Genomic DNA, 17,182 nt, shown 5'->3' on the forward strand with positions numbered 1-17,182 from the left:
TAACCTCTTAGAATGGAAAACTCTTTCATGTTTACCACTATTCAAACTTGTTTATGATGCCTACATATCTGAAACAGAAAAGCAGAGGCATGCAAGGCACAGGATTTGCGTAGTACAAGATCTCCAGGTGTTGCCCTCTAGAAACACGGACTACTGCAAGTGGCAAGACAGATGAGCCAGGGGTGATCTGCAATGGCCTGAAGTCTGGCCATGAGAACGTTTTTAAATGACAACACGTTTACAAAGGCAGGTCTTGCTAAGCAGACAAGCAGAACTCTTAACCACCTTTGAAAACAGCACCTTTGAAGAAAAAAACCTCATTAATTCACACTGATTACTACACAGCAGTTTGGGAAGGATACCTACCGTGGTAGGAGGAGGAAACAGTAAGGACAGCTGGGTAGTACCATGAGAGAAACTCAATCTTTGCTATAAGAGCCTTTGCCCTCAATCCCACATTCCTTCTCAAATACGCCAGTCTTTTACAACATTATATAGAAATGAATATCACTGAAGAGGAAGGAAGGAAGGAGACACACATGATGTGTAATGTGGTACTGCCTGGTGGGCATAAAAGAAACACACATCAGGCATTTCCCATTCTCCTCCATCCAGTGATATGCATGAATCCTACTACTGCACCAGCACTGAGAATACATCATTCCAATTAGCCAATAGGTACTGGTTGAACACTGCAGGAGTGTGGCATGGAACCCAGTAAGGAAGAGTTTCAAATTAAAATCCACTACCCTGCTCATGTGTAGGGTCATGAGCAACAGAGAGACCAGTCTCTGGATCACTCTGACAGGTGGATTTCATCTGCATGAGCGAAAAGTGATGGGTATGTGCTCTGTAATGAACATGAGCCCAGTGATGTGATGGCAGGGAACCATCGCTAGTCCTATGCTACAGGAACAACTCTGATTTAGACTACCCCACTTTCTGTCAGTGTCAGATGTGTGAAAATATATCGTCTGGTTTTCCATACACTCACATCAATTTATGCAGCTGTTACTACATTTTCAGTGAAAAAACTCCTGATTTATAATCACTGTAAGTAGGAGGAGGATTAAGACTAAAATATCTCTAGTGAAATAGGTGTTCAAAGAGTTTAGTGAATAATTTGATATTAATAATTCATTTAAAAAAACTGATATTTTTCTTTAGTCCTGAAGAGCTGAAGAATAGAGTGTGAATGTTTAACATTTATATGCTACTTGCAATTAGTTGTGAACTACACCAAACAATTTGTGGCCTACACATAACTCAAATAGGAAATTATGATTATTATATAAAATATAGGATTTACAACTCCCATAGCAAAGTGTGTCTTTTGACTAATTTATGTAATGAGCTTAGCTAGTCTGCCCTTCATGGATTTCAAACTGCATGTTCAATATTTGCAATTATCTGCGCAGGCAGCAGATACATAAGTCATCTGATTGGTAACAGAAACACTACCATGTGGGATGCAGTCAAAAGAGCAAAACCAGCATATTCTACAATTTCAAAAAATTCAGAAAATACTGAAGCATACAGTTAAAATTTACAGCTGAGTCTTTTCTGATCAAAAGCACAGGGGTAGGAAGCTTTTCCCCTCTTCAATAAGCACTACTGTCTAGACATACATGGAAGAGGTAGTATGAATGTGAGGTATTGCTTGTTCTTTATTTTTGTCCAGAACATTAAGCGTGTTGCTTAATGTTTTTAATAGGTAAGCAGCACTGATGTGCTGCCTGAGATTTGTCACTAGGGCTGGAGGAGAAATGGGGTGCAGCCGGAGAACAGGCAGCTTAACACATGTGAAAGAAAGGCTCGGGAAAGGCATGGACATGGACAGCCAGTTGAGACAGCTTGAAAGAAGATTTGGTCCAATTTTCAGGATTTCCCCTATTCCCCTTTTTGAAACATGTTTGAAGGTAGGATGTGAAAAATCAAATGCTTTTGATCACACCACCCTTATGATAGTTGCCAACCCCCAATTAGACCAAACTGTGGCCTCAATGAAACATGAGAGCTTGGTCTCTAGTTGGGATGGAACCAGGATTTCACACTTGATCCTTACAATCATGGTTGTACTCTTCTCTGTTCTTATTAAACTGTCTTACTAGGCTCTCTTCCTTCTAACTGCTTTGTGTCTTGTCCCCATTACTCCCAGATATTTTTATCTAGCCAACTGAAAAAAACCTGAAATAAGCCTAAATTTGACACAAACCAAATTCCACTGGCTACTAGTGCTCATTATAACAGGCTTGTTGGTGTTGGACACTCTGCAGAAAAAAGTGAGAGGGACTGAAGAGCACCCTAAAGCATGCTCAAGAGCAAACAGTCCACTGCTATGATATATATGACAGAAGCTAAAGTGATTCCTAAAAAGTCTGCCCTAGCTTTGGCACAGTAAAGCATGACTGTGTCAGCAATGGGCATTTCCTTACTATGGGACAGAAGCTCCACCAAACTGCAGTGCTGCCTACAGCTTCTAGGTTGTCTGAGCAGCAGACAGCAATCTATTAGAAATATAAATAAAAAATAAGTGCTTTGAAAATATACCCAGATAATAGATCAGTCTCTCCTAGTATCTGCTGTCTTATACCTTTAATAACCCCATGAGTTCTGGACATGTTTTTCTTTATAATTAATATTTTTATTGCTGTTATTTTCCCTCTCTCACCTCCTGATGTTCTCTTACTACTTCATTCAGCAGTGAAGGTGGCAGGTTTTAAACCTGAGAGGTACTGAATGTTAACAACCAAAAATTCATATTCAGTCACTGAAATGACTGGCCTGATTTTCCCCTGCACATACAAATCTTTTGTTGTGAATGCAAGTGATTCTGATGATACTCCTATTCCCATCCATGTAAAACAGTTAAGGCTACTGAGGTTTGTGGTATTATCTGCAGGTTAAACCAGCGAGTTAAGAGTGAGCCTAGTTATCCGCACAGTGGTAATGATGTCTCCTCTGCGGTCACAGATGTAGACAGGTACCTCCTTAGTTATTTCCTGCACAGAACTATGGCTCATCTATGCTTGCAACTCCTCCCTTCAACTCACTTTGTCTCCTCTGTGAATATATTTCATCAGAGCCTGCTGTAATCCCTTATCACAAGCACAAATTGGAGAAGTGGGGTGCTGGTTGCTTCGCAGGCCATTCCTTCTCCCCTAACACACATGTGCCCTATCACTGTAAGACTCCACAGGCCACACTCCCTCAATCTGCTAGTTGCTCTTTTGAAGAAAATTGGCAAGTCTACCAGAGGAAAAAGGCCAGTTTTGTTTGTCTTAAATATTAAAGACAACACAACGGTAAATACTGCCAATTTTAACACAGAACTAGTACCTTCATTTCTGTTTCCCTGACAATTTGAATGAAAAGCAAATGATGTTCTGTCTGTGAATCAAAAACTCTCCTACTTGACTGAATATGTCTGATACCATGATAAAGTAAATACTGGTGAGTTTGAAGGCAGTACTGAAATGCATAATGCTAGAAACACAAACATTTTTTTCTAACTAAGAAGGTGCTTTAACAAAAAGTACTTTAATGAAGTTGCTTTGATGAAGGACTAATTGCCTCCAGGTGACATTTGAAAAAAGATGTTACAGGCAGCTTCTTAGTCAGAAATTAGCAGCCAAAACCAATAAACAAATGATAAAATGTAGGCATATTATTGATGCACATACTAATGCAGATAATGTAGGCATAATAGTGCTATAAACGGTTGAATTTGGTGAAAAAAGCTGATGAAATAGAATAGCTGATGTTAATTCTATTGAGGCTGACTTCAAGTAGCTAGTGTTCAACCAGTTTGGTTTTTATATGGCCTTGAAAGATATGCCAACTATAACTGCTAAATCCATATTGCAATTAGAAATGGTTACCTTTGTTGATCAAAAAAATATGAAATGGAAGAAAAGAAAAATAACATACCATGTTCACACACAAAACAAAAAGAGCTATATCAGGGACATCAGGGAAGGTGGAATACTATAACAACACATTTTATATTGTTATACTATTCCACCCACCTTAATGGAGAACCCTTCGGTGTGGCTACGCCATAGCCTTTCGAATCCAGATTTCCTCCCACTTTCATGGTGTCACATGGCTTTCGTTGCTCAATGTATTCATTCATGGTGGACTCCAGCAGGAAGGCAAACTTGCCCTTGGATTTGCGGACACGAGCTACTCCCTCTGCAGTAGTCCTAGTGAACACTGATGGCTCAGCTGATTTCATGTAGGTCCACATCTTTTCATACACTGCTATTTTTGATCTCTGGAGAAAATTAAAAAGAAGTTAGAACAAAAGAATATTTTAACATTTCAGAATGGCACTGTTCAAAATAAAATCAATCATACTTCATTTTTCAAACAACCGGGGTTGGGAAAATCATACTTGGATAAGGCTTTTCTTTGAATTCCATGATTATTTTAAAAGAAACAAGAAATATCAATACTATAAAATCAGATAATATTTTTAGGTCCAGTTAGCCTCTAGCAGTCACAATAAAATAACTGCAAAGCTAAGGCCTGAATTTGCTGATAGGTAAAGGCAGTTCACACAATGAAGTGTTGTGAAATGTGTTTTAAGGAATTATATATGAATTATATATGAAATAGATATCCACAATAAAAGTGTATGGGAAAGAGAAACAACAAAATAATCTCCCCATAAATACTGAGCTGAATCCTGAAGCATTTCGCAGCTCTAACACCCACTTCTTACACCATCAAAACCACAGTGGCTTAAGTAAGATTTCCGCTTTCATAATTCAGAGTCCAGAATCCATTGCATTTAATTTACATTCAGAAAGGCTGCACAACATTTTAAGACACGGTTCACAATAAAAGATGGAAACAGCAAATTGGACCAAATATGCTATTAAAGGAAACAAAATGCCCTAAGCACTTGTCTTAAAGAAGTATTAGGTATGTTTTTAGAACCACAGTATCAGTGGATTTATTTTAAAGACTCCGATCCTGCCGGTAATTGAGTAAGAAATGTGCTTGCTCAAAGAATGTGCAAGAATTCATGGCTTAGAGAGCATTAGTTGGAAATTTTCCTGTCTAGGAATGCGTAGTGTAACCACAAGTAACAACTTAAGCAAAAATAAAACAATAAAAAATAAAAGCACATAAAAATTTTCATTGAAAGGAAGAAAGGAAATGCTGTCAGGCTGAGAAGCTTCCCATGCTCGTTAGCTTCACTCAACAACTCCTTTGTTTCCTCCAGCAAGAGGGATACGTATATGCAAACCAGCAGTGCATCAGCTGAACACTATAGTGTTTTTATTTAATAACAGATGACACTTGTCTTCTCTTATGCATTCTGCAAAAAGTACTTTATAACACAATGCTCAAGTCAGCTTTTATTTGAGTCAACAGGAGTTTCCAGCTAAGCAAGATTTGGTCTACAAGCCCACTCCTACACTGTGCTGAGCACTCCAGGAAAATATTCTTTACTATAAATCCCCAAAACAAAGGGCCTTAGAACATTTAAACAAATATCACATTCTATAAACTAGGTATTATTTAAATACACAATGGCTTTAAAAAGCCTACAACTGAGCCTTTGTATAGGTAAGAGTAATTTCCCTGAAGCTCTTCTTTTTACCAATTACTGAATGATTGTACTATTACTTAGAAAATAATTTGTTAGGGAAGGAGGTTTCACTTGAAAGTAAGTGGCATTTAACCAGAAATATTCAATAAAAATATCACATAGCAGAACATAATAAATTATCCTTGCTTTTTTAGCTTGTCTATATGCATCATTTTATCTTTCTGTCAAATATAATAAAATTTAAATTAATAACAGCTATGCATGTCCACAATCACATTCTGCCTCGTCACACTCTCTTTCCACTGTAGTTATAGCTACTTTTTCATTTATATAATAGTGGCTGAGAGCAGAGAATAAGCTAAGCCACCTATGTATTCTTTTTGCTTTACGCTGATGTAATTTCATAGATTTAAATTCACAGAAAGAAGTGCAAGAGAGCAGTAATGAATCAGGCATCATTTCAAGAATATTTATTTGCCTTTGTCTGCTTTCACTTCCAATCATTTCTTACATCTTAACATCCATATCATCAGACTCTTTATAAAGTAAACATATACTAGGTCACTTTCCTTCAAAACTAAAAATGCGCAGCACATAAAATAGCTCTATTAGTAAGAGGAAACAATGCCCTAAATCAGCTGAAAAAGGTTGCATTTAAAGCTATTTTTTTATGATCTAGTTTCTTTTGCCCATCAAGAGACAAAAAAATATGCAAAGTCTAACAAGGCATCTGCTCTGTAAGAACATTTTCTTCTCCCAAACTTTCATTTGTTAACATTCAATTTCTACATGTCAAGTCAGAATGAAAACTGAAGAGTGAACCAACAGATATTCTTTATTATCGTGTGAGGAAACATTGCAGCTTTCCCTTGCAGTCAGCAAAGCTAGGATAATTTTCATTTAGGACTTTTCTGAGTAGGACTGCTAAAACTAAGTTCTTTCCCTCTTGAGCAAGCTGCTCAGAAAATGCAGCTCTTGCTAAGAGACTCAAAGTCTTCTTTTTCTTAAAATGACCCTTCCCTTTTCTGTTTTCAATCCAGAATCAAAGCAAATCAAAAGCTACTGAATAGCTGTTTAGAGTTTCTGACATTTTGATCAGAAAGGATCAAATGATGAGAAAATGTCCTGAAGACTCATCTTCAGCCAGGTATCAATCACTGACAGAAAAGTTACACATGACTCTAATCCCAAAAGTGATGATGTTTTCTTCCAACCACACAAAATGTTAGACCTGGCAAACAAGTCTTCTTGTACTATTGTTTCAGGGTGGGTCTTAATTTATGTATTATGAAAAGAGTGTGCCCAGGTGGCCATGAAGGCCAATGGCATCCTGGCCTGTATCAGAAATAGCGTGGCCAGCAGGGACAGGGAAGTGATCTTACCCCTGTACTCGGCACTGGTGAGGCCGCACCTCGATTCCTGTGTTCAGTTTTGGGCCCCTCACTACAAAAAGGACATTGAATTACTCGAGCGTGTCCAGAGAAGGGCAACGAAGCTGGTGAAGGGTCTGGAGGACAGGTCTTATGCGGAGCTGAGGGAAGTGGGGTTGTTTAGTTTGGAGAAGAGGAGGCTGAGGGGAGACCTCATCGCCCTCTACAACTACCTGAAAGGAGGTTGCAGAGCGCTGGGGACGAGTCTCTTTAACCAAGTAACAAGCGATAGGACAAGAGGGAATGGCCTCAAGTTGCATCAGGGAAGGTTTAGACTGGGTATTAGGAAGCATTTCTTTACAGAACGGGTTGTTAGGCGTTGGAATGGGCTGCCCACGGCAGTGATGGAGTCCCCATCCCTGGAGGTCGGGTTGACATAGCGGGTTGACATAGCGCTGAGGGATATGGTGTAGTTGGGAACTGTCAGTGTTAGGTTAATGATTGGACTAGATCATCTTCAAGGTCTTTTCCAACCTAGATGATTCTGTGATTCTGAGTGCCTGTGCAAATATTGTCTGTCAATGATATTTTATCTTTGTCCTTGTTTTGTGAAAAATATTTTTAGAAATAGCACATACAATATCTTTAACAATCATGACACTGTTGCAGAGATTAGAAATCATTTGATAACATGGCCTCAATTGCACCATTTTTAAAAAGGGATCAACACAGTTTAAATCTTGATAAAGCTTCAAATTTTGCATATGCAACTACATTTAGTATTTGTAGTTACTTTTAATGTTTCCCTTTGTATTTTGAAATAAAGGAAAAAATATAAAGAACATTTTCCTTCTTTTTTCTTGTAACCCTTTAAGATTAAAGTGAAAGAATGGCTGTCATTACAGAGGACAAATAATCTTCTCTTCAAGAAGAGATCTTCACAAAATACTGATTCAAACAAAAAAGTATCTGTGTTTCCAGGACAATTTAAAAGAATCATGAAATTTTTGTGACTAAGACTGTTTTTATGTCAAAAGACCTGACCTCATTACTTCAGAACAATTGCTTGTATGAGTGTTTTGAAACTCTTAAGAAAACAACCCCATTCCTTCATTCTTTATTATTTCCAGGAGAATCAATTTTTGCCTCATCACTAAAAAAACCGGAAGCACTGGATACTCCTGAAAATGCAACAATTTAATAAATCCAAAGTTAAATAAATCTCCCTGGTCCTCAGCATCATGTTTTTAACTATCATCACAGCTTCGTTCTAGTTGAAAGAACTATTTATATTCATATATTGTGGTTACCATCTCAGCGTGTGATGGACCGAAACTGGGATTGCCAGAATTAAATACCTAACTTTCCACAAATTGACCTAAAGAAGAATTAATGGGTTAAGCATAGATAAGTATAAATAATGAGTACTGAGGGATGATATACTTTTCACGAAAATAGGAAATCTGTCCATCTCAGGATCAAACTATTTCGATTCTCAGACAAGCCTCCTATATCTTAATGCCACCATTTTTGTAGATATTTGATGTGAAATCAGGGCTTCTAGGGACCCAAGCTGAGTTTGTACCTCTTGAGGTAAAAGATAAAGCTCCCAGAGAGCATCTGTAGTGTCATATTTAGGTGTATACCAAAACCCTGGCTCTAGAAGAAGACACGAGTAAGTAGAAACCTGTCACTGAACTGTCTTCATTAAAAAATGATGCACCAAGTACCCTAGACATTTCAGTGGGATCCCTCTAGAGTTCATGCAGAGGAAGATACTTTAAAGGGTGATTTATTTCAACATAACACACTTGTTCTATACAAGATACACAGGGGTGCTTGCTTTCTCCAGTGTCTATAGAAGAAATCTAGAAAACTAGCTTAGACTAAACTCCTTGGACAGCTTCATTATGTGAAGGCTTAACCACCGTGTGCTGGCTAAGTGCCATTTATATCTTAAGAGGCATCACCTTTTTACAGCTAACAGAAACTATTTGCAAGTTCTATGGGGATATCTCTCAGAATAAAAAGATTATTTCACTACAGATCTTTAGGGGGTCACTCAGCAGCTGCCTTTGAAATGATACTGTCTATAGTTCACAAATCCCGTCCATAATTTTGTTAATGATTTTCTGACTTCAGTTTGGCCAAACTGAAAACAGTCAAGGTGCGTGGGAGTACCTAACACAGAACAGTTCCCTTTCAATTAGACAATAAGAAGAAAGTATCACTCCATCTTCTTTTCTTCTAAAAATGCCTTAAACTGCACCTTTGAGATAAATAATGCTCCTAGGCTGTGTAATTTCCAGGGAAGGATTACTGGCTCACAGAATTTATTCAGAGCCATGTTCAAACACTAAACTCACACATGTTCAGTCTGCTAGGCTTAACTTTCATCTGCTAGAAACACGAAATAAAGCAGGAGGGGTTGTTTATTATGTACTTCTTGTGATGTCCAGGCTCCCTGTTTTCCAGCTGGCAAATGATGAGGATTACCAACCACACTAACACAGGAAAGCAAATGAAAATCAAGTAATCAATACGGACAGCACAGACATATGAATGGCTATGTAGGCTATTTCCTAATGCTCTAACCACATACCCCCAAGATATATTTTCTCTTTATTATTCATCTGAAAAGTCAGAAAATTAAAAAATGCATTTCCTGCCCACCACCCAAGACCCTAAAGCAAAATGCACACAGCCAAATCCATAAGCATAACAAAACCTGCAAGACTCCATGTTCATCATCATAGGCATTCAATGCTGCACATTTTAGTACTGTAGCTTCAGATGAATCAATAGGGCAATGCTGCTTTAATTATCACTGGCTGCAGTATCCCTCAGGGCACCTCTTTTGCCCAATATGACAGGATCAATAAGCTTTCCATGAATTAAAATAACTGAAAACAACAAGTGGTGTTGTGGGGGTAAAAATGTAGCTGAAGTATTGCAGCAGTTACAAACTATATCACATATAATTGCAAGGTAACATTTTTTCAAGCATCTTATAAGAGCATTCGCTAGGGAGAGCTGCTCTCATGGACATGCCAACTTACTCTGAAGAACTCTTTGGTTGACCCTGAGTCCAGTGTCCCATAAGCAATTTCGGTTTGTTTGGCAAGGTCTTCTGCACTTTCTATGGGTGAGACCATTCGCTCAACAGTCAAGAAAGCAGCAAGGTTAGCAGTGTAGGATGAAATAATGATGAGCGTGAAGAACCACCAGACACCTCCAACAATGCGACCTGAGAGGGATCTAAACATGAATAAGATAATGCACATTTTCCTGTCTCTTAAGCCATGAAGAAAGAGAGAGAAAGAGAGAAGGCACCATTATTCCTGAACATGTATCATTAACAGCCAATAGGAGGGAGATCATTTGCATTTCAAATACTATTAAATGTTTTTTCTCCTCTATCTTAATGCCTACAGTACAGAGTCCACTGTATTAATATGTATCATGCACATACAGATGTCTGAATTCCCTTGAAAAGTAATCCCAGTGTTATTATTTCAGGAAATGCCTAATATAGCAAAAATTCTGTCAAAAATACTGGATAGGTAATCTCTTTTTAGAGACAAAAGTAAAGCATGGTATCTGCAAATCAGTAGCTTTCTCTGTTTCCTCTTTAAAAAAACCCAAAAGATACAAAAGGTTTTGCACATGGATTATGTTGGCTCTAGGATAAAAATGTTCCTGTCACCCAAACATATCAAACATTCTACAAGCTACTGCAATCATTTGAACCTTCACATTTTTCTTATTTAAGAAGCAAGTATTTTGTGGTAACAGAGATATTTATGTTATATAAAAAATTATATTTTCCATTTTAATACCTGTAATTCAATGAGAAGGCTGTTGAGGAGTAACGTACATCCAGTTTTAATCAGTATGAGTTTAATTGCTAACTTCCAATAATAGCAGAGTTAGGCCAATGCTGAACACTCTCTAAATCTCACTGTAAATGGCTAAAATGAAGCATTCAGATTTGAAAGATTGGGTCACAGTGTTTAAATAAGAAGCTGTAGTTACTGCACACTAAAGTTCCAGAACATCTTAAAAGGTTTTGAAATTCAGGACTGGGGTCTATATTAGGAATACAGTGTGGCTTCTCAGAAACAGATGGTCAAATATTCTCTCTCTCATAGATAGCGACATTCTGGAAGCAGTGCTGTAGAACTTGATAGGAACAGAAATGGGACATTCATTCATGCAATGCAAATATTCAGCACAATATTGTGCATTTCATAATTGTAATACAATGGAACTAATTTAGCAACAACACAGCCTCTGAAGTCAACTCAGTGGAATTACTCCTGTGTGTACCTGCTGTTTCTGAGAGCTGTTTGTGGTTTATGCAAATTGACATACGTAAAATAATAGTAATGACTGAAATTCAAAGCAGATTCTCTGTTGCCCTTATCACAGCTATTAGAAAACAAAAAAAATGAAAAGGCTTCCTAAAGAATGAACTTCAAAACACTGCCAGGAAAATAAATGAAGGAAGATTTTATGCTTCAGTGTTGAAGATAAAATGCAAATGTAAAAAGATTTGACACAAACCTTGGGGAAATATCACATCCTTGTTGCATAAAGGCACCCAGGGAAAACCAGAGGCTGTTGAATATGCCAAACTCATTGGGAGGCTGGTCACTGGGTCCTTCTTTCCCATCCTCTGGTTCTTCTGTGTGCCACTCATATGGGCTAAACCTGCTAACTAGGAACAGGACCACACTGACACCAATGTAGGCAAAGACTATGCACATCCAGATCTCATACGCCAAAGGGTCCAAGAAGGAAAACACTCCTGGTTTAGATTTCTGGGGCTTTTTGATCATAATGGATATCCCCAAACTCATAAAAGGCTTAGAAAAATCAATGACCTCTTCTCGTACCAAAGTGATGGTCAGAGGCGCAACAGCAATCTCTGCTTTCTATAAAGAAAAAAGAAATACAGATGTATAGATTAATTGGAGTTGGCTTATACACTCAGCTAAGCAGCTAATTCCAAAGGTATGTCATTAACATCAGGACACTGTGGCTTAAATGTTCTTTACAACATCTTTCTGTTTCTTTCCATCACAATCTATATTTACTCAATATTCTTTTAGTAAAACATACTTATTGCAGGTTATTTTACAGAATTATAGAAATACTTAATTTTCCAGCTAAGGAGAAGACTCTTAAATCATATAGAGGTGTACAGCAGTGTAGGTAGATCATTTTAGGTATTAATTTTGATTTAAAGTAAAGGAATTCGAGGAAGAATGAAAAATGAGAATGACCCTAATGTCACTGAATGTATAGAGATCTTTTTATGAGATCCCAGGAACAGTCATTTATTATCATATTTTCACAAAACACAATCATTCTTCGAGGGAAACCTGCTCATAGACTTAGGGAAGTTCCAAATAGCATGAAGCAGCAAAGGGGATTAACTATTGCCATGATGCCACAAAACTGCACACAGTTCTCTTGGGGGAAAGATAGTTCAATAGGAAGGAATCAGATTTTAAATAGTGCAAAAAGGCAAGTATACAGAAAATAGCTGTGCGAAGTCATGCAATAAAAGGATAAAAAGTGTACTGAATCCATTCCTATTAGAGACAGGAATAATTTTTAATACATTTCTCTGTTTTTAGAATGAAGATGCCAGTCTTGAATTATGTATTATTGATGATGGTGACTATGGCTGCTAACAGTGATGTCTGCATGAACTATAAAGATATTGTAGCTGTGCTAATAGGTCATTTCTGTCATTAGGGACTCAACATTACATTAAGGTTTGCTCCTTGCCTTGCCTTGTCTTGGACACTAAAGCTGTCATTACAACGGTAGTTAAGATGGGAATTGTAAGAGAAACTGGGACAAAAGATGCATTGGTGGTAGGGGAACAGATGCAGAAGCTGCTGAAACCTTTCTCCTGTTCACCATCATGGTGCCTATCTAGATGGATTCACAGAGCAGAGCTCATGCTCTGTGACTAGCGTGGACTTCCATACAGCTTATGGGCTAAGGAGAGTAACTGAGCATATTTTGAGAACACTTTGTTTTGGTTGCCAATAAGGTGGACTTGCAACCTGCCTTTTGCAGTGGCATTACTCTGCTTCAGACTTCAATATATGAGATAATCTGCCTGTATTTACCCCACCCCAGGCCCAGTCATCTTCACAGGCACAACTGTTATTCGTAAGTCTCCACAATAGAACTGTTGTAGTTTTCTTTTCGAAGTTGGGCCAAATCAATCTTATGGGGTAGCATCTTCAGATATAGTACTTAGCCCATAGTTTAGCAAAGCATTTAAGCATGTTTGTCTTTCAGGATGCTCTTAAGGACTTTCATACTTAATAAAATATACAAGGATGTATTTAAATCCCATCAATTTCAATGAGATTAAAACATGCTGAAAATCAAGGATGTGCTTAAATAGTTCAATTCAAGTGTTTACATAAATAACTTGTGTGATAAAGAAGAAATGGAAATGTAGGCTTTTTTGTCATCTCAGTACTTTGAAACAGATAAAGGCATTTAAAAGAATATGTTTTTGTTATTTTATACACTAAGTTATACTGAGCTATATGTATTTTATGGAATTTAATTTAAAGCTAATTTCATGTAGATAAAATGTAAACCTATTTTGGTAGCTGTATAATTTTGAATAATTCAAAAAAAACCTGACTCATTCCAGTGCAATGGCCAAAAAAATGCAAATTTGTATTAAAATTGCTATATATTAATCATCAGATTATATGTGTCATTCTGAAATACTTGTGGTGCAGAAGTTTTTGTAAAGATATTACAGCTTAAGCAGCACTAAATCATAATTTTGCAAGCATATCAGACATTTTTGGTGCTAATGTCTTGGGTAAACATTATGATAATACTGCTAATTCTCTGAATTTTAATTTAAATTTTGTAATATAAGACATTTTTAAAAATCTGGCTTCTTGAAGTCTTGTGATTACATATGTCTGAAATAGATATTTTATGAAGATAGGTATTATATGAAAAAAAAAACCATGTCTAAAATATGTTTTTAAATATCCTGAAATTTGTAAAGTAAATTTGGTTTCTGTAGTCTAGGGATTGTAGTATGGTTTGCGCTACTGGCATTGCTGCATATTTTTGTACTTCATTCACTCATAACTTCCTTTTTTCTAGAAGAACGGTTTCCTTAGAGCCAATGTCTTTTATATTTCTAAATATCAGCTACTGTGAATGCCTAATGTGGAATCCTTGAAATGGATTAACTGAAAGACTCGGGGAAACTGTGATCTATTACTGCTAATCTTCTCTGTATTTGTCACATAGCAGTATCTTCATTAACACAGTGTAAATGATAGACCTGGTCATTGGTCTTCAAATGTGTTGGCTAACAATTTTTTTGTGTCTGCAGATTGCTACTGGGATTAAAACAATGATCCTTGAGGGCTCTTAGCTTTTATGATGTGAGGTGGAAAAGTGACAGCATCATTTTAGTGTGAATTGTGGAGTTTTTAAAAATCCAATTAGCACACTCCATATTGTACGTGAAAGACTGGAAAAGATTCATCTTACCAAATTTAAATGCTCAAAGAGTACATGCAGAACTCAAACTACATCAGAACTAGCTGCCTACACTACTTTAAGGAGTTAAAAGAGGAAAAACAGGAACTTATCCCATTTCATTACGACAGTGATCTAATGTCAGATGATTCATAATGTATGTAAACCCATTTCATGCCAATGAATGCAAAGGGACAGTACATAGCTAGGTCACAATTAGATGCCAAATAACTGGAAAAAGTGCATCCTCCCCAATCTGATCATATTATTTGTTATTTTTGTAAGACTACTGTGTGCCACATTAAGGCCTACATAAAATCTTTGTTGTTGAAAGCTAATTAATGACAATAGCTGTGCATAATAATCATCAGCATTTGTGCTTTGCCCAGTTAATGTACACCATATAATTATGGATTTAAATGATTAACAATATAACAATGGTGCAAACAATGATTCTGTTGCCAGTGAAATCTGTTTTGACAAAGACTAATGATACTTCACACTTGAATCAACTGCATCTGTAACAGCATTTCAATCAAGGCTACACCACTAACAAGGACAGATGGATTCTGGATCCTCCCGATATTATACAATGGGATAACATTAAGTCTGATGGTAAGAGACTTCACTTTTTCAGAACATATTATTATAAACTTGTCAATAAAATCTATGCTTGGTACAAGCTGTATGAAGGTGGTAAAGCTGAGAAAAAACACCCAGGAATTGATTTCAACTTCAGAAGCTCATGGCCTCTCAAATTTTAAACAGAAACAAGTTGTGACCTTTTGTGTTATGAAATGAAAGAATAGCATTCTGTGTCAGCAGAATGAATATTTAATTGGAGCTGGCTGTTAGTGCATTTGGAAACACCTGTTACATGTGCTTAATGGTATTTCATGCCCAGCCAGCATTTCTCCTTAGATATCAAGGTCTACAGAGTCCCACAGGGACTACTGCAGGCATTCGGATACATCAGGGACAAATGACCAAGACTTCCTAGTAGTTTTTAATAGGCTGCTAAAAACAAAACAGGAAAATAAACACACCCCTGCACACAACCTTCTGTACAGTCATAGCAAAACTGTACACCATAGCACTTTATACACTGGAACATGATGGAAAAATCAACTACAGAGTTTAGGTAACAGCCAAACTGCCCTGTGCAGTATCTGGAGCATGCAGGTACCAGAACGACCAGCGGTGCATATGGGTCTCAAGTGGACATGGGATACAATTGGCACGTGTCCACTCTCAGCAACACGGATAGGGCTAAGAGACATCGGTGACACTGAGGCACTGGGGTACTGTGTAGACAGCAGAACAGGAGGAGAGCCTTTTGTGTGGCACAGAAAAGGTCCAATCTCACTGGCCAGCACAAAACTGTCTGTTAATCCTTTAATGTGATTGGGAATTAGAAGCTGTAAAACGTTCCCAAACAGATTGTCTCGTTAACTTGCTAATTCAGTTTGCAAATTCTGTCCCAGTCCTGGCTGCATATAAATGCCTTGCTTGAAGCATAGCCAACTACTCAGAGTACTGGTGGTTATGATTTGGGGATCTATCAGAGAAGGTGAACACACTCTTATAGCAGAGCTTTTCAGGAAAGTCTCTGGCTGGCTGATTTTTCTGCTTTCTCTATGTGAAATAGGCCAGGGGACACAATGCTCTGTAAATCATCTGGCAAGGACTCAAGGAAGTTGCAGGGTGGATGCTCTTCACAGATTCCCTATGGAAATCTTAAGCAGCAAACTTTTATAAGTTAACAGAAATAATTTCCTTTAAAGCTACACCTGTAAAAGTACATTAAACATGCTTGGAGTAGCTCTTGGCCTTAAAGCCAGCTGGCACAGGAGAGCCTGTGTCACTACTATGGAAGTCATTTAACCTGTAAACCAGCATGGTGGCATTCAAGCTGCTTATAGGGAATGGTCTCTCCCCTATCCTAGTGTCCAGTTGGGCTCAGAAATTATTTTGGACAGTAATTATGGGCCAGAAATATACCAGGGACCATTGCTGCAATTTAGCAGATTAGTCAGCCAAGTTCCACTGCCCAGAGACACTCCCTGGTGCCACTGATATACTGGGATAGATATAGCCTCAAGGAGCCTTCGGACAGTAGAGCAAATATACTGGACAACAGCGGACTTCTGTTAGTACTTTCAAAAAAAAAAAAAGCAGCTCCGACAGCTTTACTGCAGCTCATTCCCAGAGCTCAATCCCAGAATCACAATCAGACTGCAGCCTTCCTAAACAGATAGTTGTGCAGGAGCTTTTAAATTTGGCCATCAAAGAGCCTTCACCTCATTCTTTTCCATTACAAAAAAATGAAGTGTTGACCATGTATTCTGGGATGTCCTCTTCATGCAGGTGATTTGCAACAGGTTCCTTATGCCTGTGAATTTTTGTCACAGCTATGTTAACAGCTGCAGGTCACTTTCCACTACTGGCATGAACTTCTGTGTGAGCCTCCTAACAGTACTTTCTATTTCAGTCTAGTACTAGGGCAGTTTGGGTTTGATGAGGCAAATTTTTCATGATAAAAAGAAAAAAACCCCACAAACAGAAAATGTAAGTGTAATTTCAAGTTTCCTCTATAATTTTCAACTAGATATTAGGCCACTGAAACTATGCATCTGGGCAAGAGAATATGCATCTGGGCAAGAGAATTGAAAAACAGCACATAGCTATTGACATCCATGTG

The 17,182-nt window shown here is 37.7% G+C and overlaps 1 protein-coding gene across 8 annotated transcripts in view; it reads right to left on the bottom strand.

The window, feature by feature from the left end:
- Positions 1-17,182, bottom strand: part of GRIA4 (glutamate ionotropic receptor AMPA type subunit 4) — a 242,053-nt gene that overhangs the window by 38,535 nt on the left and 186,336 nt on the right. For all 8 annotated transcript variants that reach the window (XM_074860159.1, XM_074860158.1, XM_074860165.1 and 5 more), the window contains exons 11-13: positions 11,500-11,870; positions 9,993-10,191; positions 4,029-4,276 (exon numbers count right to left, since the gene is read on the bottom strand). In XM_074860159.1, the coding sequence (XP_074716260.1) occupies positions 4,029-4,276; positions 9,993-10,191; positions 11,500-11,870 (818 nt within the window). The remainder of the gene's footprint in view (positions 1-4,028; positions 4,277-9,992; positions 10,192-11,499; positions 11,871-17,182) is intronic.

This window comes from Strix uralensis, chromosome 2, assembly GCF_047716275.1.
Source record: "Strix uralensis isolate ZFMK-TIS-50842 chromosome 2, bStrUra1, whole genome shotgun sequence".
Classification (NCBI taxonomy): domain Eukaryota; kingdom Metazoa; phylum Chordata; class Aves; order Strigiformes; family Strigidae; genus Strix; species Strix uralensis.